The following is a 24,742-nucleotide window of genomic DNA, read 5'->3' as shown; positions in this document are numbered from 1 at the left end:
TATATTTATAAAAATATATATATTGCATTTTGACTGATATGGGTTATTTTACAACATCAACCTCTCAAACCGCACATCCCTCCTCGACCCGCTTCGGATAAAACTCACACCGAGGAGGAAACCCAAAGGAACAAACAAGAGAAAATGTCTACCTTTTGCACAGGTTTCATAGCATACAATATTACATTTTGGTACTTTCAGTTTTAAATGGCCTTCTGTTCTGATATTTAAACCTCTTTAAATAAGTTCATTTAGTTGCATCCATTGTAAAACATGAGAATACTTGCAACAGTTTTTATTCTTTGATACAACATTTATTTTTTTCATCTTCTAAGATGTCTTTTTCTTCTCAAGCAAGATGCATACACAGTTAATGCAGGGATTTTTGGGGCAAGGGATACAGAGAAGGGGGGGGGGGCGGGGTTTAGGTAAAGAGGAGAGAGATGTGATTGGAGGATCTTAGCTCGGGACGTCCTCGTCTGGTTTGTTCATGGCCTTGAGCTGCTCCAGCAGGCTGGTGGGAGTGAAGATGTGGGTCGATCCTGAAGACACGCACATGTATAAAACACACACAGACACACACACACACACACACACACAAACACAGCGTTAGATCTGCACATTTGGAAGGAAACAGATGGAAAATGTGTTTTCAGCTCTTGTTATGAATGTTTACTGTGGATGAGGGCGGCCTCACATAATGGAAGTAAAGACAAAAGCGCAGAGCAACCCAAACTTTTAAAATCATAATCAGTTAGGCAGCAGGTCAAAATGGATCAAAGAGGTTAAAAAACTAATTCTAAAGGCGGGCTTCATTTCAGAGGGATATTTTGTACTCTTTATTTCACTGAATTCATCTTACAGCTGCAGTTTCTAGTTACTACCAATTACTTAAAAGGTGGTAAAGTGTCAGTATTTGATAAACTGGGAATTAGACTCAACTACTTCTCTAAAATTGCATACTGAACCTTTAGAAGAAGAGGTCATAAAAAAGCTCTTACTGCTGCCTCCAAACTCTTAATATTATTGTAAAGACTTGAGGCCCAGACACACCAAACCGACGTCAAAAGTGACGACAAAGGTCAACCGTTGTGTCGCCCGTGAACACACCTTAAGACCTCACAGCTAACAGCCAACTAGCACGTAAGTTCTGCTTCTACATGACAGTAACATCTGTATTCGTAATTAAAAAAGAGGAAACCTGAAGACCAACAGGACGGATTCAAGACACTAATTAACCAGTTAGCACATGACCAACATAACCCGCAGCTGAAAGGACAAAGACAGGGATTTTCAGCACATTCAATTACTTTTTTCAGCCCAACACGATTTAAACATATTTTTGGAGCAGCATTGTTTTTTAGAAGCGCCATCGAAATATAAATACTGTCTGTTATTCACCTACAGTACTCTCAGAGTACCAAGGGTACTCCGGGCACAAGTGGAGCAGTAGAACATCAGACGCAGTGAAATAAAAACCTAACCGTTCATTGTGCTGGGTCTAAAGTTCACGTTCACTCGTTCTGCAGCAGCCACTGCTCTCGTCCATAGATGAGCTCAGATCGACAGACTGATTATCCATTTCTCAAACTGCTGCTGAGATAAAAAGGTTTCATGACGAGTTCTGCCTGTGCTGTGTTCACGGACCCACAAAAACATCTGAATTTAGCGAGGGGACATGGAACAGTAAAAAATAAATTAATTAATTAAAAAAAGGGGACGCACACACGATTAAAAAATTTAAAAAACAGGAAGTTCCACCAAACTAAATCTGCCAATAAACAAAAAAACCAACAAGGACCAGCATGTGCCAAATATACAGGTAACGCTGTAAAAAGTACGGTGACAGATGCTCACAAACGGCCCAACACTGACCACGGCCGACTGTCAGCTTGATGTCTCAGGGCCCGTTGAGATATTTTCGTCAGCCTGTCCAGGCACGTGTTCTCTCAACTAATCTGAAGGCAAAACATTTCTATCCATTTATAGATTTGAAAGGTTTCAATCTTGTTTTGTCTGTATAAAAAACATCTTAACATCTTCCACGTCTGACTAACACTCTTGACTACTTCAGTCTACACACATACAGCCGGATACAAACTCATGAAGCCACGTTAAATCACATGCAGCTGAACAATACAGAAGCACACAGATCGCTGACGGCACCACACAACTGTCATGAATCGAACCAAAAGCAGCAGGTGGACAACTAGAAAATCCTGCATGACCAGACCTGTCCACAGTACAGCCAATCAAGTGTTAGAGAATGTGCACATGACCGTGTGGGCCTTTAATTAAGTGAAAAGCATGCAGACGGCTGAAAAATACGGCTAGAAAAAGCAAAGAAATGCACCAGAAAACACAAAAGCAGATCTCTACATGTCATGAAATCCCAAACCGGTCAGTTAGGTCTATCGTTTTTCATATATATGAATGAAAATATGAAAATTAGTTACCCTGAACACACAGATATGAGTTGTTTTGACAGCTGAAGACACATTTCAGACATTGTAAAATTTGAAAGGTGTTACAGTGGAGTAAAGCAAACTTCTTGCCAAATTTATAGATTGTGTTTACTTCCATTGTAATTCTTTTACAGGCAAACCACACGTTTGATTTACTCCTCACACCTGTCCAACATTGTCAACAGTATTCGACCTACATCGGTTTGTTTCTGTTGCAAAGCTGCATGTTTCCTCCAGTTTGGTTTGATTTGCTGCTTTACCTAAAAGACAGTAAAACTAAACTGCACCCAAACAGGAAGTGGAGGTAAAAACAGAAGAGAAAGAGGCAAGCCCATCTCGAGTTGGGTCGTTATGGTGATGCGGAGGTCGAAGGGTCGTGGAGGGGGGGGGTTTAGTGTGGGCCACAGAGGTCAACGTCAGACTGGCCTCGCCTGCTTCTCTGCTGTTCCCCAAACACACAGCTTCGTAGGCCTTTTACGCCACAGAAACACAACAGATCTCCAACGCCACTACATCGTTATCGTAAATAGGTTTAGACCAAAATAGCATAACAAAAACAAAGACTTGTTTTAGTAAGTGATGGCCATTTTGCTCAGGAAGTGTTGAATGCAGCAGTATGAGGGGGGACGGCCATACTGCTTATGGTGAGAGCTGTTTACTGAGAAAACCAGAGAACCAAAAAGTTGGTTTGTAAACGATATCGCTTTAGCAGATTAGTTGAGAATGAGATGGATGCCCAGGTCTACTTTATTCAAGTTTATTATTTCAGTGTAAATGTGTGTTAAAGTAACCTTGCTAACAATAATAATTACAGTAAGAGGCCATGAGGTGGTCATGGATATTTATGTAAGGAGGTCATCTTTTGAATGTTTGTTTATTAGCAGGATTTCTCAAAAACTATGATAAAATTCAATGACATTTGTTGGAAGCTCAGCTGTGGTCTGAGGAAGAGCAAATCAGTTTTTGGTTCAAGTGGTACCACCACGTGGCTATTTTACAGAGCACTTGACCTTGTCACCCTCAAAAATGGCCATTTTTGTACATTAATTACTCATCCTGTGTTACACTAAAATTATGTTGTGTATTACTGAGTTTGTTGTTTATTTTCCATTTTTGGGAAGCAAGGAAAAAGTTGTAATCACTAATTCAATGTAACACAGGGTGAGTAACTGATACACACATGGTCATTTTGGGGGTTAAGTACGTAAATGCATCGCAATACATTTAAACAACACGTGCGTACCAGTATATTAACTTTAAGCAATCCTGCTAAATCTGCACTGCTGTAAAAGTGTTTCCTTAAATGGCCATAACGTGATGAGTCTTTTGAACAATACATCTATCACTGTGTGTGTGAACGTCTGTGAATGCAGAACTTTAAGGCAGATTAATAACTCAAAAACAATATAAAAAAGTTACATTTTGTACAATGAAAATAACTTATTTAAAGGAGTGTTCAGCCTTGGCGGAGGCATGTGCTTTTTTGGGGCTTTCTGGCTCTGCACAGGTTATTTTATATATTTATATTGATATATTTGTTTCTGTGTTCCTGCATCTACAAGCTGAAAACTAACAGTCTACGAGTGGCAAGGATGAGTTTTGGAAGAAATGGAGGGTCTCCTAAATTGGGGGAGGAATGGATTAGTGGCAGCTGTTTGGCATCTTCAGTTATTATTTGGTTGCTAAAGCATATCAGGTGGAACATTGCTACATTCCCAGACTGTCAGCAGAGAGGCGTCACAGAGGTGCTGATACAAAGAGCAACTTTTTGGGCAACTATACTGAATTCTTCTCCAGTATCACTGCTACTTTACCTGACTGTTTCCAGTATTTGTTGCCCTAAAACTTGCCCTGTGTGTCAGCACCTTGACAGCATTACGATTAAGATGATGTGTTGCTGATATTTTGCACCCTCTGCGGACGAGCCATGAGCCATGTGAGCATGTGATGGCGGGCTGAGAGAGAGTGACGTGGACGAAGTTCGAGGACTGGGAGTCAAAAAAAGAAAGAAAAAAAAAAAAACACAAGGAAAAAAGGAGAGGATCCTTAGAAATCCAACATCAAGTCAAGGACCTGTCCGTATGTGGAAAAACTAGTAACAAATCAAGGTGATTGTCTTTGCGGAGGGTTAATTATAAAAATAATCAGACAGGAAAAACTGATAAAGATGGATCTCGGGGGTAGATTAAATCTGGAGTGAGTGTTAAACAGGCTCAAAGGGCCTTTGGGTGGCTGTGGACGGGCGATTTAATCCACCCAGCTGAGATGATGGGAGGAGGCAGCAGGGATGGGGTCACGACCTCCTCAGACATGGCCGCTCTTCACCACAGATTTTACTACGGCTGAATCCAAATGTCCACCCTGTAACACAGCATTGTGTTTCCAGCAGCGGTAGAGCCACAAAAAGTGGTTGTTTTGTAACAATGCATTGTTGTGTTTCCAAACTCAAACAGATGTTTTTTTTGGTTTTTTTTACAGAGGCATCACTGTTTTTTCTGCCTTTAAAAGTGATTGTTTTTGGGACGCCCAGTGGCTCAGTTAGTAGAGTGGGCGCCCCATGAGCAGAGGCTTTGTCCCCGCCGCAGTGGCCGTGGTTTCGTACTGAGGCATCGATGCCTTTGCAAACACAAAAAGCTGCTGGTTTTAATCGCTGCATTTCCTGCTGGTACAGTGCCATGAAAAGCAGTAGTTTTTTACCAAAGCATAGCTGCATTTAGGCAGGATTGTAGCCCAAAAGCTAAATATTTCAAACCAAAACATGATCTCCTGCTAACAATAACCACACAGTTTTGTGCCTAAATCTCACCACACTTTTACCACTGCATTATTGAAATGTTAAGATTCAACAGATCCGCCACAGACTAATGTACAGAAGTGATTTAGATGTGGTTTGCAGAAACGTAAAATGCCAATTTATATTCATGTTTTTTACTCTGGTAATTGGGTTGCTATATAATGCAAGAAATATATCATCATACTTGTATGCTTCACATATTTCTGTTTTCATTGTGTCTACAATAAAAAAAAAACACAATGTCAAATTCCTTTTGCAAATTAAGTCTGGTGAAGCTGCTCCTCAAGTGGACTCTGCTAACTGTAAAATATTGATCTGGCCTGTGGTCAGACATTTAGATTCAGCCTTCAGACAACAGGCAGGTTACATCTGGTTGAATAGCAGGGCTCCCACTCTGATTGGCTGACTCTCAGTGTACGGGGACTAGAGCCTGACGGAGCGGACCATGCAGTGAGGACAGGTCGGGGGGTGCCCATCCCTGAGGGACACAGGAGGGTGGAGTTACATAAAACAGTACTGGGTGTTCAAAGAAGAAGAAGGAACAGGGAGGAAGCCCTTGTGCTGCGAAGGTTCAGAAAGGGCTTCATTGTGCGGCTGCCTTTACTTTTTTCAGTGTGATTTCTCTCTCCCTCCCTCCCAATCTGTCTCTGCCTCACTCGGCTGTGGATTCTGCGTCCTCAAAGGACACCCTAGTGGACTCTCGGAAGTCGGGGTGCTGCAGGTCCGATAAGAATTTGGTGGGGGTGAGCATGTGGGTGGAACCTGTGGAGGAACAGAGGCGGCTTCACCACTCGTCTCTCAGCACATGCCACGCCCCCTCCCCCACTCTCTCCAGAAAACAAAAGGGTTAAAAAAGCAAGCAACCTGTCGTACACATACACACACGCAGAGACACACTCGTCCACTGACAGTTCTCGCACACACACACAAACACACACACATACACTCGCCATGTTGCACAAACAAAACTAAAAAACGCACAGACACAGAAAAAGACATGGCGTGGCTGCAATTTAAAGACAACAGTTGTTTTTAAAGACAACAGCTGAAGCAGAGCACAACAAAAACTAACAAGACAGTTTCCCATTTATAACATAGACTGGCTGCCAAAGCTTTAACACATCAAATAAACAGTACAGAGGGGCATAACAGAAAGGGCTATTTTAACAGAACACATTGCACACAATAGGCAGGTTGAAACAACTATCTGCAGCTAGACTCTGCGCTACATTTACACTGAAGTGAGAGAGTTGTGGGGTTTGGGATCCGTGATGTGGTTGCATGAAAATCCTAAAGAAAACTAGGTGAAACGTACCACCGGCTTCCCTGTAGGGGGCGCCACTGAGCTATTTGTTAAACCCAAACATGAGACCTATAAAATTATGTAAATTTTCAGTTTCAGTTTGGGGACTTTTGGAGTATGTTAAGGCCCTCAAAAAGGCAATTCATTCGTTAAAAAAAAAAAAATAAAACACTAACTCCTTCAATTTCAGTTACTTACCACATGCTTCAACAATGTAAAATTTAATTCAATGAAGTAACACTTAAAAACTGGCATTATTCTAACCAAAGGTAAATTCATTTCACCGCATATTTTGAGAAAAAAGCTGACTGATATAAGGTCAGTTGTGACGTGAAGAGCTTCATCTTTCTTGTACTACTACCTCAAGCTTCCACTGTCCATTCACCTCACTTCCTGTGCTTCCCTCCATATTTCTCCTCCCCCAATCTTTATTTTTTATTGGCTGCGTTGCGGTTCAGAAGCTTTGTCCTTTTATGTCCCTCAGAGGAACTGAATGCCAGGCTGAACCTGCACCTGCTGGTCACACAGTCCTCTGAAAATGGAGGACATGGCCTCTAAATAAGGACGGTGTGTTTTCACACTTTCTAAATAGTCTACCACGTGTTACTTGAGCCCCACTCAGGTTGACAGTGTGGTTGAGCAGAAGTACACCTGCAAATCACTGCAGCAAGGTAAGCAGTTATACCACTGGAGGTCAGCAAAAATTAGATATTTAGGGGACGTTAAGTCTTAAATGTTGTCATTGGTGTATCTTTAAGAAGCCATGTCCAAAATCTACAGCTGTAAACACTTCCTCTTACTCTCTGCCTGCGCTCAGTGGCGCCCCCTGGTGCACTACTCACCAATGACGGCCTCCCACTTCCCATTGGCCTGTGTGACCTCATAGGCGCAGCGCATCTCGCTGAAGGACACGCCGCCGATGATGAAGACCATGACGCGCGGTCCAGTGCGGTACTCTCCAGGTGTCTTGTTCTTGTGCCAGTGGCCGTACCGAGCACTGCCGGAGCGGAGAGGAAGACAGGAAAAAGTTATAACAGTTTATTAGCTGGTTTTATTTATCTTGGCACTTCTCTTCATCCAAGGTCGAACAGTAACTTCTAGGGACATAATCGAATTTCTGCATTTTAAGCTAATTTGAAAGTTAAAAAATCTGCAAAATTTTCTGATAGCTGAGTCTAGTTATTTTTCTACAGTCTTTAATGTAAGCAAGACCAAGACTGAGCAGTTGGGAAATTAAGTAAATGCATTGCGCCTGCAATATGGGCCCATGAATGTGGGAGATCACAGTACTGTTATGTTCAGAAACTGAACTTTTTGGGCTTTAAGCACCTCTGAGCAACTTTTATAGCAATGAAAGAGGCCTCGCCAACAATTCTGTATCTAGTTTTCTTTATACACCCATGAGCTGTAAAGCCCCAGCAGGATGTTTTGCAGCCTGTAGTCATTGCTCAGGTAGAAATATCAATCTTTTGATTATGTTGATTCACAGGTGATGATGAAAAGATGCTACAAATGAATATTACTAACAGCGAATGCATAAAAGTACAGTGCTTTTGGTAAAAGTCTGCTTGAAAAGATAGCTGATAGATTTCAGTCTTTGCTTAAATGTTAATATTATACATTTTAATTTTAAAATGTGATGTGTGTGTCCTAATATGATCCTCAGTGCTGGGTGACACTGTGTCTGTGGGGGAGGGGCAGCAAATGAGGCAGATCAGTTTGTAACAGGAGAGGATTTGATGCTGGATCAATACACAGCAGCAGCGTCCATGCAGACTGGAGTGTAAGAATCAGTGTGGCTCAATGTGGCTTCATCTCATCGACAAACACACTCACATGCAAGTGTGGTTGGAAATATTGATGATTTGTATTCAGGTCAGCTTGCTTTTATTTGGTGTTTTAAGTTTCCAGTGTTGATGCTTAAAAGGATTTACATTTTTTTGAGGAAGATATCTTAGTGTCGTCTTTTAAAAACATTGATGTCATGTAACGATACATTATTTAAAATTTTGCTGTTGTATCATCTTATTACTACAGGAGCCCTGAGGGGCAAGTGAGAATTTTTTTTTCTGGTGATCCATTTTCTAAGTTCAGAAAAACATTTCTCTTGCCAAAAAAAAAAAAATTCTCAGAATTTTTTTTCCCCGCAATTATTTTTTTTAAATTTTATTATTTTATATTGACGTTTTGTATCCTGCATTATATATCCTCATGTTTTAATTGCATCGTAACTCTACCCTTGTTTCATCTTGCTTATGCTCACGAGGACTGGTTGGCTTTCTGTTGCTGTATTGTCTTTTATATTTCCCATTTCTGCTTTTGCTTTGTTTGTCAAAGCACTTTGTAAACTCTATTTTTAAAGGTGCTATATACATAAAATTATCATTATTTTTTATTATTATTTTTTTCTAACTACAAAACATTTCATGAATACAAAAACTTCAAAAGATGCAAATTAAAAATCTTCAATTTGGTAAATTTCTTATTTTAGATTCTTGCGCCCAGCGATCTCCTGCATTAATATTCTTCCTCGTTAAAAAGGTATGCACATATACACAATAGTTGATCCATGTCTGGACTCTTGTTATACCTCTTATCTTTGCACAGAGATTGAAATACTTCTTGTCCCCTCCCTGCTCTCAGTTTTTCTCTAGTATTGATCCATTGGGCTCATTGTCTCCCCTCCCAAATTACTATTGATCTGCCACCATTTCGACCTTTCTAATTTACCCTGTGATGAGACGCCATGCTACGCATATGGCTATATAGCGCTGTACAGGGTTTCTGTGACGCGTGCCCTGGAAAATTTTAACGTCCCAGACGAATTGGGAAAAATTCCAGTCAAATATTATCTATGTTTATTAAATATTCTCATGTGCAAATACTGTTATTTTAAAAATAAATAAATATTACACTTGTCTCGGTTAATTTGCTCATCATGTAGACAGTATGGTTTCCTTTACCATGTCCTGACTGAATGGGACACAAGCAAGCATCAGCACATAAAAATGAGCTTGATTTCATTATTGTCTAGTAGAATTTTCTAACTGGCTGTAAGTGACAAGGGCACCATTGTGAGCTGAACTTTTGTCAGATGGCCTGTTTCTATTTATTCCGGTTTCTCACTTTGAAAGTGCAGCAAAAGACAAGAGACATCTAATTTGTGAGGGTGAAATGAGGAGTTATCTACACAACGGCATCTCATTTAACTACAAAAAATAAAATTATGACGCAGCTGGCTGGAGACACATCACCAGGGAGCTGAAAGTTTCTGGAAAATGACACATCGCTAATAATAACCTACTTGCTGCTTGGGTACATTGTATGTCATTTCCAGTAGATATCACATTATGAAACATGTTTTCTATTTAAAGTGTACAAAGAAAATAGCAAGCACTGACTCATCTTTAAGTGGTTACATCTTAAGTCTGATCTCAAGTGCACAGCTGATAGGTACATGGTTTGCTTATATGTTGTTACAGAACTGCATATTTAATGGATTCAGTGTGGACAGAGTGACGCTGGCATGCTGTTAAGTCATGGGGTTAGGCTTGAAAATTTTCAGGATTTTTTTTTTGTGCCCTGGGAAAATGTCAATATGTCGGCTCTCAACAGGTTTGCATATGTGCATATTTCTGTGTGTACCTGACTGCAGTGGTGCTGAAGGAGGCAGAGGAGCGGGTGGAAATGTATGGGTAGTGCTTGGTGTCCAGCTTATCATCAATAGCATCCTGCAGGAGAACAAAAACACAAAACAGAGCTTTATCAGCAATATTGTCTGCCTTAAACACACGCACACACACACACCTCACTTCAATAGGGGCTTCACAGTTGTATCATGTCTCTTAGCAACCCTGTGTGGCTCCATCATGGAGGTCCATTGGAGAATTGGCTTTGCACAAATAAGCAGCTAAATATAGCTGATAACAGCCACACAGGAAAAACAGCTGTTTGACTGACATTTTTTTTGTGTATGTTAACTGGAAAGTAAATAATTCTGCTTGGATGAATTAGTTTGTTTATGGACTCTTGATTTGAGGGAAAAAATACTGCAGATATTTTTTAAACTAAAAAATGTGACAAACAACTACTATGGCTGTAGATTAATTTAAGCTCTCTTTGTCTTTTTAAAACACACATAGAAACAGTCAAACACACCTCCATGATGTCCTTGACCAGTGGTGTCCAGCGGGACAGCTGATAGGTCTGCTCGCTCACACGCTCCTTCCTGTCCAGCTTCTTTCCTCGGCGAAGGGTGGACTAATGAAGCAGAGGAGAAACAAGGAGGTGAACGAGAGATTTTTTTATTTAGAAGATGCTAAAAGTATTAGTCTAGAAAGATTCACACTTTTTGGTCCAAATTCTGCAGAGCAAAAAAAGAAATGAATAAGAAGCAGAGGAGTAAAAAATTCAGGAGGAGGAGAGGGGTAAGGAGGATGAGAAGAAGGAGGAAGAGAATGAGCAGGACGATGATAAGAATTAGGATGAGGAGGAATAGAAGAGGGAAGGAGGGAAAGGAGAAGGAAGAGAGGAAGAAGGAGGAGAAGGGGAAGGATGACATGGAGACAGAGGAGAAGAAGTAGGATGAAAAGGAGGAGACGCAGGGCAAGTGGAAATAAGAAGAAGGGAAGGATAAGAAGGAGAAGAGAAGAAGAAGAAGAAGAAGAAAAAGAAGTAGAAGGAGGGGAAGAAGGAGGGGAAGAATAAGAAGAAGAGGAGGAGGAGGAGGGGAGGAGGAGGAGGAGGAGGAGGGAGGTGTGTTTTCAGGCATTAAGGAGGAGAAGAGAGCACCACCCGGTGAGGATCTTACATCTGTGACGATGGGGACACCAAGGTGAGCCATGTTGGTGATGATCTCACTGTCCTCAGGGGGGATCTGGGCGTGTTGGATCAGCTTGTTCAGGTTCTCCTCCGTAATGCCTGAAAACACACACACACACACACACACACACACACACACACACACACACAGAGGTCATATCTTATTGTATGTATACATTTAATATGTTCAGCTTGCTCTGGGATCAAAACAAATTCATGTTTTTGTTACTTGAGCACCAGGACAACATCATTTCATTAAAACTCAAACCTGAAACTACGCACCTCCTGTCTGATATTTAAATATAACACTTTATTATAGCTGTGTGGAGTTGTCAGGTTACGTCTGCTCAGGATGTCATTGCTCCACTGCATCTTTACAAAGCAAATAGACTGCTGCTCTGTCAGTGCTCTGAATGTCACTTACAGGACCTTTAATAAGTGATGAAGTACAGGTGACTGTTTTGTTTAATTTAAAGCCATTTCTAAGAAGAAAAGTAAAGAAAATTTGTGAATCACAAATGTGTGATGATGAATTACCAGGTTAATGTCTGGTACGTTGTACATTTCAACAAGTCAACAACAAAATCAACAAAACAAACAACAACAACAACATACATTTGGTTTTTTTTTATCTCCTGCGGCCTCCTTCTTACCGTTCTTGAGGAAAATGTAGAGCAGGATGATGCGGATCTTGTCGTACGTGCTGACGTTGGCATCCAGCAGGATGGGCACGATGGCCCTCATGGGGTCTTTGATCTTCTCTCCCTCAGCGTCTGTGCCCATGGCCAGATCCTGCAACAGGGAACTCAGGTATCATATGTCTGATATCATTTAAAATAATTTAAATCCCCCAAATACACATGTCCACGACTGTAAAGGCATTTTATTTTGACTGAGGATTTCAAAATTTGTGTAATTTATCTGGTTGCAAGAAGTTTTTTTTTGTTTTGTTTTAATTTCAATCATTTCCTCCATTTGCAATACTCTAGTGTAATGGTTTTCTTTCTTTCTCATTTCCTCTCCTATCTTCTCTTCATGTTTTCTCTCCCCTTCTTGCTTCTTGTGTCCTCTTGTCTCTCGCCTGCCTTCTCACCTGTTCCACACGGCACAACTTGTCCACTGTTCCCTGGTAATGCTTCATGCAGTCCTCGGCGAGCTGCAGATGAGTGGAGTACTGAAAAACACAAAGCACACGGGGTCAGCATACACATCTACATATCATGTATGTGTTATATATTTGTACACTGATGTACATGTTTTGATACATATGTGAAATTTCAATTAAAATATTGAAAGAGAAAAGAAAAATATTTGTATATACCAGGAAACTCACACACACACTCCTATAAACACATACACACACACACACACACCTTGCTGAGCTCCTTCTGGTATTGAGGCATCTTCTTCAACATCTGGGACAGATCCCTCATTGTGGTCTGTTGAAACAAAGAACACATTAATGTAATTTTTCAATTGTATCCAGCTTGTGTGCTTTCTCTTATTTACCTGCTAACTAGTCTCTGCCAATAAAAACAAAATTAAAAAAAAACTTCTAATCTGTTGTCTCTCAGAAAGACAGTGAATAAACAGATTTTCTAAAACCTTCCTTTAAAATGTGAAACAGATCTCCACCAGGAGTTAGGAGTTAATTATAATCAAAGAAATTATCCACCATGTTCAACAACATAGTACGAATATCTAAGCAATACTGCACATTCAAACTGTATCAAAAATATTCTTCTTCTCCTTTACCTTCTCCCCAGTGTTCATCCTCTTGCTGGCAGAAAAGTCCTTCAGCTGGCGAGTCACTTCCCTGATGAAAAAACACAAGCAACCGAGGAAAAGCGGCAACACAGGAGAAAATGCTTGTTAAATCCTGTCATTTCATATCCAAAGACTGGGTAAATATATAACGTATGAAGAAAAGTACTCACTGGGAAACCTCAGCTATGTGTTTGTGTCTCAGGCTCACCCACAGGTCATCGTCTTCATGCAGCAGAACCTCCTTCTCACGAGAGTCTCCGATGCCGCTGGTCTCATACCTGAAGAAACAAAAAGAAATATTCTGATTGTATGTGTCTAATTTAGCCTCAAATCTGTGACTGAAGACGTTATAATACTTGCAACCGGGGTACAGGGTGGTAATCCTGAGACTTTGCTGGATGTTTTTGCATGGCATGACAATTCTACATGAATATTAATTTATTTTTAAATTATATCTCAAATAGGTATCACCAAGACCTATTTATACTTTTTACACAAAATGCATTGCTGTGTTTTTTTTTAAATTTTATTTCATATTTTTATGTTCTTAGGGCATGTCTTTTATGTATTTTGTGGTGAAACTGTTTTGTAAATTTGTAAATTCGCATCAATATTTTACAAAGGTTCTTCCTGCTGCAGCTTTAGCCTGCACTTTTTTCAATCGTGTTTTTCGTACTTGTAGACGTCGTTTTCGATGGGCAGCAGGTCGTAGCCCATGGCCTGGAAGGTGAGCTCGTGCAGGACTGGAGAGACGGGGTCAAACGCCCTGTCCAGGATGATCAGCTGTGAGCGAGCCTTATCTGGACCCTACAGAGAGACGGATACAGGAACGAAAGGAGCACTAAGATAAATGCACATACCATCATTTTGAAGCACAGTAATTAAGAATTCAACTGTGCACCTTAAACCACTTAGATACATTTTTGCAACAAGAATACGAGACAACATCACTTTTCTTGTGCTGTATTAGACTTTTGAACTCTGAGTAAACTGTTGCAATTTCTTTCAAGGACATGGAAAAAAAGCAATGAGCAACTTGGTAAGAAATGTTCCACAAATTGCAAGAAATTAATAGATTAGAAAAGATTTTTAAAAAGCTAAACAAAATGAGGGGAAAACTATATTATTATAATTATCATAAATGCATAGTCAAAATTATTCTACAGAATTGTTATATGTTTTAAGCACTTCAATTTTCCATTAATTTTCTTGTACTTTCATTAACAATTTCTTGCTAATATCGAAGTCATTTCCTTTTCTGTTGTTCATTGCCTGCTTCCCATGTTTTTTAAAGAAGTCAAGCCAATTTGCTCAGGTTTCAAAGGGTTAAATATTAATATAAGGGGGAAAAAAAAATTCTCCTGAGCTCACCTCTCCCATAGTGGGGTCATCAGCCTTGTAGGCGTCCAGTTTGTCCTGAACCAGCTGGGCCAGGGTGGCATTGTCCTTGTACTCGCTGACAGAATGACAGAGTGATGGATGAGCATATGGAGGTTGACACAGAGAGACAGACAGTTAGGTGAATGTGAAAATAAGAAGGGAAAAGGACAGCAACATTGATGTCCAAGCAGGCAGATGAGACAAAACAAAAAGAAAAGACAGGATTACATTAATTAATATACCTTTGAGAAAAGTAAAAATAAAGAAATAAATAAATAAATTTTATAGCATGACACGTGTTGAATAGCTTTGTCCCTGTTGCAGTTCCCAAAGGCCATATAAAACTGACTATTCTGCCTTATGGACAACAGCCAAATTCCTCATTTTCCCCTTTAATTTTTTCTGAGGATTTGAAAAACCTCTATAAAACCAACAATGCAAAATAAGGAAAGACTAGCTTTTCATTTTAATCAAAAGACTGAAGATTTCTTTCATCTGCAAGGTCTGATGAACCATCTAACATCACTGTAGTTATTTTAATATTGTATCTGTTCATATAAAACATTTCCTTAAGAGATACATACAGGTCCACGAGAGGAAAAAAATCAACTCCATCTTTTTAGATTTTTCCAAAAGAAAAAGAAGGAAGTATAAGAAGTTAGTCTATGGACTAAATCGCATATTCTTGATATCAATAATTTTGGTATTTTGTCATATTGTGATATTATTTTAGAGCAATATCTCCCACCACTAGCCTGCACCGACAGCTGCCTGTCAGCAGCGCCCCCTGCTGCTCACCCTCTGTATCTGACGGCAGGGTACTCCTTCAGGGTGGCACAGAGCGTGGCCAGCTGCTCGGCCAGCCTCTCCATCACCGGGTTCTTCAGCTGGGTCTTATGGGGGCTGTAGAAACTGTGGAAGGCATCTGGGTTGTCCAAGGAGTACACCTGCAGACAAAAGCATGGACGCACACTCTGTTTCAGCAAACACACTTTGCTGTCTTCCAGCTTTTACTGATTTGAACTTCTACACCTTCCAAAACGTTGTCAGGGACAAAGTCTTGGTCAAGGACAGATTTTTTTGATGTAAAAGTGAATTTGATCATGACAGATTTTTCAGTATCATAGAGAATGTGAATTGAGTGAAATACAGAAGGTCACAGAGGACAGTCAGCAGGTTATCTTGCAGTAAAAAAATTAGCTGGAGGTGTTGTGATAATATCAGCTGCAAGAACAGCTGCTTTTCATATTTCAGGGTTCCTACAAATTTTTTCCATGACCTTTCAAGGACACACAATACATTTTTGTCCTTGCCCCACTTGCCTGGCACTTTTCAAACATATCACACTCAAACTCTTTTCAAACATAATTTCAACTAGCGGGCATTCATGACGGGAAAAGCAGGGAGAAAATGTGGAAACACATGACGGTGAACAAAACATCACACACACAGGAACGTTAAATCAACAGCTACAGAGAATAAATTTGCCATTATGTTAATGGGCATTATCCAAAGAAAAACTGCTGAAATAATTTCATGAAACACACCAAATTTCTTGACTTATTCAAAACTTCCAATGGTTTGTCACATATTCCACGACTTCTCCAGGCCTGGAAAATGTGTTTGTGGAAAATCCATGACTTTTCCAGCTTTTTTTAAGACTGTGGGAACCCTGATATTCTCTCCTCTTGTGTTATCGCCTTTCTTATTGTTTATCTTGTCTCAACTCTCCTTTAATCCTCAACTCCTCTCATTTTCAATCATTTTCTTGTTCCTCCACTTCATATCCTCTTTTCTCTCCTCTTCTGTTTCTTCCACTCTCTTCTTCACTCCTTTAATTTCCTTGCTTTCTTGTCTGATGTCCTTATCCCTCTCCTCTCTTGTCACTTTTCCTCTCTCCCTGCTTCAATCTTTCATCAGCTCCCTCAAATCTCTTTTCGTCCTCTCATCTCTCCTATCTTCTTGCTGTGTCTCCTCGCTTCTGTACTTGTCTCCTCTCCTCTCCCATTAGTTTGCTTCCTAACCTCTCCTCCATCACTCACCACCACTTTCTCCTCCCACTCCATCTGTCTACAGTCACGTGACCACACTTCTGCTCTGCAGAATGGTCCCTATGTTAGCTCTTCCAACATTGGCTGCCGCCTGCTGTGTGGATCCTGATTCATCCAATGGGACGAAAGCATCAGCCTGTGGGCGGGTCTGTGAGGCAGCACTTTGCCTGAAGCAGAAAACCACCGACTCTCAATTAATCAGAGTGGACAGGAGAGGAGCAAAGCATTGTGGGCCAAGCAGCATCTTCAGATAGTCAGAGAGACAAGGATAGACAGGAGGAAAGATGTGGGAGATGGAAAGAGAGGGGGTGGGGAAATTTAGGAAAAATGTGGTTGGAGGAAAGGAGAAAAAAATAAAAAGCTTGAGAGAGAGCGACGTGCAGAGGCAAGGATGGAGGAATGGTGGGATAGAAAAACAGATAGAGGGAGGGAGGAGGAAAAACACGATGGAGGCAGGATTTTGGAAATATAGCAAGGACTGAGAGGCAGGTGGGAGGGAGGGGAGGCGATGTGACAAATGTGAAAACAGTGACTGGTGAGTCAGCAGCACTAAGCCAAGCGACCACCTGAGTGTGTATTTGTGTTTTTCGATCCTCTCTCCGTCTACCAAGCAAGAACCTCCCCGTTACTATTCCTAGCTGTGTCCTTTGCAGCATCGCTCTCATCCCACCGTGTCTTAATCGATCTCTCTCTGCTCAAACTCGAGCTTTCTATCTCTGGATTTCTCCTCTTTCCCAGGTTTTCACTCACAGTCACTAACAATGACAGAAAATCAGCTTTAGTCGCCAAGAAAAGGGAAAACAATCCAGGGGCTGGATTTTAAATAGATTTTGTGAAAACAGGCACACACACACAAGCTGCGTACATGAGGTTATCTAACTACACCAGAGTAGCCATTGTTATCAAATACTGATACAAAAAGCTGGATATTTACCTGGGACTCATACGGCAAGAAGGCGATGTTGATCTCCGTAAGAGTCTTGATGGTTTTGGAAGCGCGGCTCTTCACCAGCTCGTTGAAGAGAGGATCAGGGCAGGCTGGAGGGGTGAAAAAAAAAAAAAATACCAGGTGTTCTTGTGCATAAAAGGATTGTGATTCATTGGTTTCAAAATATCTTAAAATATTAAAGGTCCACTGTGTAGGATTTAGGAGATATGTTGGCAGCAATGGAATATGATGTAGTAGGAATGATTTGTCTATAATCAATCACTTGAAAATAAGACTTGAGTTTTTGTTACCAGAATGAGCTGTTTATATTTACTTAGGGAGCAGGTCCTTATTTACTGAGATCGCCATAATGTACCACCATGTTCCTACAGTACACTAACAAACCAAGCACTGACTCTAGATAAGACATTTGGCGTATTCACATCAACCACTGTGGTCAGCAGCTCCACCACAACGAGTGTCATAAAACATCTCTTTTTTAAGTGAAACTGCTTTATTCAGAGTTTTTTTACTGGTCTAGCTCAATGGGTCCAGTTGTTTTGGAGATGAAGAGACCTTTATTGAAGTTACCAGAGAAAAAAGGAGTTTGCTCCCCTTCTGCAACAAGCCAAAAGCTTAGGAAAAACACTCATGTACCATGAAACTGCTTTATTCAGAGTTTTCACCCATCCATACGTTGGCAGGCTGTAGCTGCAGATTCTTATGTGCACACATTACAAGGACATTTCTGACTCAGACACTTTTACAGTAAAGGATAACTGTAGCTTTATACTTTAATTAAAAAGGGCTCATTGATCATCGCTGTACAATGCAACACTAGAAAACACAACAGCTTTTCTTGGAATAAAAGAAAACACACACTCAAAAAGAAAGAGTGGACAATGTGAGGATCTCTGTGTATGATTAATTATTCACAGTAACCAGTGTACTTAAAGGCACACTCCGTAATTTTGATGCAGCACCTAACTACATCCCCAAACCCCTTTCCTCCTAATTCACTGTTGATGCTTTGAAAAATTAATGAACTTACAAACAGTGAGCTGGGAAAGAAATGGTGGGATTTGAGGACATTATTGGGTTCTCTAACAACAATGAGCTGCATGACTACAAATAAAAAAAAGGATAAGAAAGTTTATCTATGAAGGAAATATTTACATGGAGCTGAGAAAACAGCACTAACAACAAAACAATAACAATAACATAATGGACAAAGAGCACAACTGAGTATGAATAGAAAGAAAATAGGAAAAACCAAAAAGCACATAATGCAAAAAATTGAATATTTTAAAACACAAATATGTTTAGAAAAAAAACAACAGTGTATTACATAGAGTAATGCTGAATCAAGTCTTCTTGTATACTCACAGTCAGTGAAGAAAACATGGGCTGCCTTGTATTTGGCTGAATGAGGGTCTTTGAAGTCTGCGATGAGGGTGTGGACAGACTGCAGAGACAAAAAGACATTCAGAGCAGCAGTTTGCAGAATTCACCTGAGTGTGTTGACTATGGTTCACATGTATCAGTTTGTGCAGTCAAATAGATGAAAGCTTAATTGTCATGACGATCTGATTAAATAATGTTGTCAAAGTCTTTAAAAAAGCAGTGGATCCGATAAAGGGAAGGTTCAGTATTTTCCAACCTAGACCCTATTTTCCCACGTTTCTGTGTCAAAGTGAATTATGAGAACAACATTATTCAGGACTATTCAAGAATTGAGTGAGACAGCGTGAATCAGGCTGCAATGAACTTGTTTACACAGTCAATTTACATCCATGAAAAGTGATAGGTGACAGGTTCAGATGGTTATCATAAGTCTGATAACATCATGGAAAGTATCTCCTTTGAGAGAAAGCTCATTTTTGTTTAACCAGAAACCCTCCTGAATTTTTTTTTATTGCCAAATCCACCAGACTCCATCCAAATAAACAGTAATTATAGTGTGCATGGAGCCAGCATATTTTCACATGTAACACTGTGAATTAAGAGTTTATTTCAATCAAACCAGAGCTGATGATTGTTGAAACAGTGAAAAAAAAACAAGTTTTTTGGGGGGTTTTTTAATAGAAATTTTACTTTGTGTCTGTTGACTTGGAAAGAAATGTGTTTTATGATGACAAAATTACTGTTTTTGTAAATTTGACAATAGCAATTTCAGGGCTGTTTCTGTTAAACAAAAAGGGCTCTCTCTGTAGATATACTTTTTATCATGTTGTCAGACAATTAGAAGAAGAATCTAAGAATAATCAAAAAAATAAAAAGAAGCACTTTCACATCCATTAGGAAACCCAACACCTTAAACTCTCCTTCAAAGCAAAACACTTTTCATCTCTTTTCTTCTGTTGCCTATAGATTAATAAATTCACTTAACTTCATTTCATATTATCAAACACTGTGTATCCTTTTATATTCTAATGATTAGGTGGCTATAACTTGTTATCTTTCATTATTGTGTAGTATACAGCAAGGTGCAAACCATGGTTTTTTATTAGGTCTGTCTGTATCACACATATTTGAGACACACACACACACAGACTATGGTAACAAAGAAGTGTGTATGTGTCGTTTGCTTCGACTAAGTCAACAAACGTGTTTTTGAACTCACCGCTGCTTCTTTCTTCTCTCTGCTAAAAACACAGACACACCTCTAAATATACACCATGAATGTTAGACAGAGGGAGAAAATGCGTACCTTCTCTGTGGGTGTAATCAGGTAAATGGCCTCCAGGCTGGGAAGAGGCTCTCTCCGCTTCATGATGTCCTCCACGACTAGAGAAGAAGTAACACATGGATACAGTTACATACACAAATAAACAGAACAGTACAGAGAAATGTTTGTTGTGACTGGCATCTCTTACTGGTGATGCCCTCTGTCATGATGTCTGTCATCTTGCAGCAGGAGGACAACATCCTCATGCTCAGCTGGTCCACGATCAGTGCCTGGAAACAGAAAATAAGATAGTAACTATACAAAACGGTTCATTACACACATTAAATGTTGCAAACAATAAAACTGTCAAATATAAACAAATCTGTTCTTCCAGTTTGTAAATATATGTAGCCATGTGTATACCCAGCAAGCAGAGAACATTCCCAAAACATTGGCTAATGTTACCTACAAGTTGCAATAATGTTTTAAAGAAAACATTTTAATCTAATGTTCAAAGAACATTTTAATGTTCATTTAAGGTTAAATTCTGACTAAGATGTAACGTTTTAACTGTTAAATTCTGAGGATGTTTTGGGGATGTTGACAGGTGACAGATCATATAACATTTATTTTATAAATATATATTTATAACGTTCCCACAATGTTACACAAGAACAAAGGAATAACGTTTTCCAAGCAACATTAAGAGAATGTTACTGAGGACAGAGATTAAAGAACTTTTTTTTAATGAAAATGTAATGTATTGTGATATGTTAACAAAAGAAAAAAAACATTCTTAATATTGTTTTATGTTTATAGAGAACTTCGTCCTAACTTTGAGAAGAATAGTCTGGAAACTAAAAGAAAACTTGCAGCTGAAAACATTACCGAAATACTGCATTGGTTGCATTGTACCATTCTCAAAATGTTTTTAGAAATCAGTATTTGGTAGCTGGGAATGTTTCATGCATTTTTAACTTTTTTTTTATTTTGATTTGCTTTACCTTTTCCCTGCTTTTTTGCAGATTAAAGACAATTCTAATTAAACTTTATCAATGTTTGGAATATCTTGTGGTGCTCAGCAGAAAAGCTGCACAGGCCTAAAATCATTATTCAAGACTGATTTCCGTTTCTCAAAAATATTTGACTAATAAATGACTTGGCTACACCACTCAGATTCACCTACAGAAATGAGCCAGCACTAAATGACAAAGAATGCCGACACATCAGATTTTTGTCCAACTGTCTACTGTTGTATTGTTATGCTGTTCTGAAATCCTCTGTTCAGAAATGTTTTATAAATTCAAACTAGAGAAAAACAAAAAGAACCTGCAGTTTTGATTTGACTAAAGTTACATCACTGATCAGTTTGAGTGGGAGAGGACACTGTAGTAATTGAGTCGCAGCCACACACATCAGTGGACCCAGAGTTAGTGTTTACTTGTAGTTTTAGGCTTTTCTTTTTCTTGTAAATGTGAACTTCTTACCTTCCATTCTCCCTTCTTCTTCACCTTCTTGATGACATCATTCATAATCTCTGAAAAAGAAAATAAACATCATCAGGAATCTGACCGTTGCATAATGATCTGTAGTTTTAAGGCATTTTGCAAACTGGGAATATGCACAAGGACACACACACACACACACACACACACACACACACACACACACACACACACACACACACACACACACACACACACAGTGCCATTCACCACAGTAAGAACCTCCAAGGCTGATTAACCTCAGCTCCATCACAGTCGCATAAATAATTAAAGAGGTAAGGGGACATATGTACTAGCGCTGGGCGATACGGGCTATAAACTGTATTGCAATGTTTTTAGGCTATATCTTTATATTATCTCTTTAAATCAAATTCCCTCATTGATGTGACAATACTGTAGGAATGACTACTGGTACTTTGAAAAAAATATTAACACAATTCCACTTTTGATCAATAATCATTAGCAATGTAGTGGCTAAATGAGTAAAGGCAAATACTAAAACAATGACGGCTGCAATGACGATACACGACTTAAAAGAGTTTTGTGATTTTTTTTTTTTAAGTTTGAGTACTACACACTTTAACACATGAAGATGGTTATCAGTGTTGTACTAAACTACCAAACATGCTCTTTATATTAGTGGTACAGATTAGGGAATTGAGACAAAACAAAGGTACTCATTGAGGTAAGTTTGGGTTGTATTAGCTCACCTGAGTCAACAGCAAAAAATTAAAACAGAAACACTTAACCTTATTCTGCCCTACTGGTCTAGATTTGAAAATCCCATAATGCAATTCCTCCACTGCAGGACAATAATACGCGAAAGTTGAATACAGCCTCCAACAAGGTTAATAAGCGCAGATCTACACCAGTGGAATAAATCCTCCCTGTGAGTGAGTGAGTAAAAACACACAGACTGTTGGGAAGTGATTCGGTTTTGTTTCCTAGTGATTCGAAAATCCAAAGAGGAAAAATATTCCCATCCAGCAAGAGGTCACGGCACGTTGGTCATGTTTTTTCCACAATACTGATATTGGCCAGATCACTGTGCCAACCATCTGCCAGCCACGTTAGGATAAACCTATTTAGGGTGAATTACTGTTTAACATCATGCTGGATCGCTGTGAATATAAACCACTAAGCCCTTCGGCCTCGGATAAAACCTGAGGCCACACAGATACTGATGGATTATCACAGTTTAAAAGGGACTCATACAAAAAAAGATTAGTGGACACACATGAAGTAAAAATCAGGAATGTGTTCATGTCAGTGTGTTTTTCTGACTCTAAAACAACCAATGCTAAATTCCTCTAGGTCATGAAGACACTGACTGCCGATTGGATCTTTTTACAGTGAGAGGAAGAACACGAAGGTCACAAGGGGAGAGAATGAACGACAGGAAAAATACAAAGTATGACAGGACAGATAAATGGGATGCAATAATGAATAGTGACAAAGGTGGAATGAAGTAAACTACATGGCAGAAGGAGCTGATGAGAGAAAAGTGATGCAACGGTACTGCATGAGGTGAAAGGGAGAGGTATATACTGCTGTGTTCTGAAATCATCAAGAAAATTAAATAAATAAATATATATATATATATATATATATATATATATATATATATGTAGATTTGTTGGTTGAAAAAACAGACTTTCTGAATTTGCCTGAGAATAATCACATTTCATTATACATTGATCGGTACATTGCAAACAGGAACTGCTAAAAGCTAGTTTAGCATAATTTTAATGGTGATAAAACGTGGAGGAATACAGGCTAAAAATCACGAGTAAAAGTGAAGTTGTAGCTCACAGCTGACATTGCACTGCCTTTTTACATCCCCCAAAACTTGGAGGTAAATTATAAAAATAAGTGTGAGAAAAACCATTATTAAACATTACTGAGGGTACTAACACAAATAAGCTGTCATTCTGCCACTACCACCACACCAAAGTCAATCCTCACATTTAACACTTTAAGTGTATTTTTTATGAATTAGATCCACCACACAGCACAGAAAATATTCCACTTTTACAGCTGGTTCTCCTGTTATTTATGGTCTTTCCATTTTCTAAAAAAAGTGGTAAGAAACACCAAGAAAACTTCATGGATAACAATGAAGGCATAAACAGCATCAACAATCTGTTTCAACCAAATATTGGTCTAGCTCAGCTAAAAATTAAAAACACAGAATCCATCAGCACCTCAGCACTGCAAACAAAGGGGAAACCCTGGGATGGATATTTGACGTTACTTTTGTAATTTAAAAAGAAAAATTTTTTTGGGGGGCCTGGCAGCCCGCCAAGCCTGTACAATTACGGGAGAATCACTGGATGATAGGAAGAAAGGATAGAGAGTTATGCTGTCTATAACTCAAACCTTTCAGTTATATGACTATAACTCAAATCTACAGTATGTTGTCAACAAAACCTACAGAATGGGCCTTTAAAAGCAGCACATGCACTGTGACAGACTAAAATTTGACCCAGTGAATTCAGAAACACTGCCAGACTCTGGCCTGCACCTCTCGTGAGTCAGAGTAAGAGTATCTGACCTCCTATGGGACAAATGATCTTGGAATAGTAAGAATATTATGCTCACTAAATGACAGAGATTCCCCGACTCAGCTTCAGACTATTTCCAGCATACTGTTCTCCAACGTGCCAAGTCAGGACAACAGCAGAACAATACAAAAAATGATGCACAGTATTTTATTAAGAAACAATTCTTTGACTTTGGAGCAATTGTTGAATCTGTGCTCAATGCTCATATTAAGAGTTGAAAATTAAAACCAGCTCACTTTTATTCCTAAAAAGTCGACTTGTTTTTCAACCAGCAGCGGCTCCAGGCTACAGGATGAGAGACTTCTAAAAACAAAGAAGCAGTGGGGATATCCGTCACACGTTTTCCCTTTTCCTCTGCAGCAGCTGATGTGTTTCCTCTTATTCTGTCCTGCAGCACTTTTCTGATAAAAGCAGCTCCTGGTCAGTCACTAAACTGATATACTAGTATAAAGGTGGTGTATTTTAAAAGTATTTCCAATGTTTACAGATTTTACCC

The 24,742-nt window shown here is 39.4% G+C and overlaps 1 protein-coding gene across 2 annotated transcripts in view; it reads right to left on the bottom strand.

Annotated features, from left to right (window-relative positions):
- Nucleotides 1–313: 313 nt before the first annotated feature.
- The window catches only part of stxbp1a (syntaxin binding protein 1a), a 36,777-nt gene continuing 12,348 nt past the window's right edge, over nt 314–24,742 (bottom strand). Inside the window, exons 2-20 of one of the 2 annotated variants that reach the window (XM_042509331.1) lie at nt 21,665–21,714; nt 20,386–20,467; nt 20,220–20,296; nt 18,896–18,974; nt 17,516–17,619; nt 15,329–15,477; nt 14,522–14,606; nt 13,827–13,957; nt 13,321–13,428; nt 13,139–13,199; nt 12,757–12,822; nt 12,477–12,557; nt 12,037–12,175; nt 11,373–11,482; nt 10,721–10,822; nt 10,208–10,293; nt 7,405–7,559; nt 5,864–6,021; nt 456–542 (exon numbers count right to left, since the gene is read on the bottom strand). In XM_042509331.1, coding sequence (XP_042365265.1) covers nt 5,912–6,021; nt 7,405–7,559; nt 10,208–10,293; nt 10,721–10,822; nt 11,373–11,482; nt 12,037–12,175; nt 12,477–12,557; nt 12,757–12,822; nt 13,139–13,199; nt 13,321–13,428; nt 13,827–13,957; nt 14,522–14,606; nt 15,329–15,477; nt 17,516–17,619; nt 18,896–18,974; nt 20,220–20,296; nt 20,386–20,467; nt 21,665–21,714 — 1,775 coding nt within the window. In that variant the 3' untranslated portion in view covers nt 456–542; nt 5,864–5,911. Of the gene's footprint in view, nt 543–5,863; nt 6,022–7,404; nt 7,560–10,207; nt 10,294–10,720; nt 10,823–11,372; nt 11,483–12,036; nt 12,176–12,476; nt 12,558–12,756; nt 12,823–13,138; nt 13,200–13,320; nt 13,429–13,826; nt 13,958–14,521; nt 14,607–15,328; nt 15,478–17,515; nt 17,620–18,895; nt 18,975–20,219; nt 20,297–20,385; nt 20,468–21,664; nt 21,715–24,742 lie in introns of both variants that reach the window. The other variant, XM_042509332.1, reaches the window with a different exon arrangement.

The sequence above is a fragment of the Plectropomus leopardus genome, chromosome 20 (assembly GCF_008729295.1).
Source record: "Plectropomus leopardus isolate mb chromosome 20, YSFRI_Pleo_2.0, whole genome shotgun sequence".
Taxonomy (NCBI): domain Eukaryota; kingdom Metazoa; phylum Chordata; class Actinopteri; order Perciformes; family Serranidae; genus Plectropomus; species Plectropomus leopardus.
This window is presented reverse-complemented; position numbering and strand designations above follow the sequence as displayed.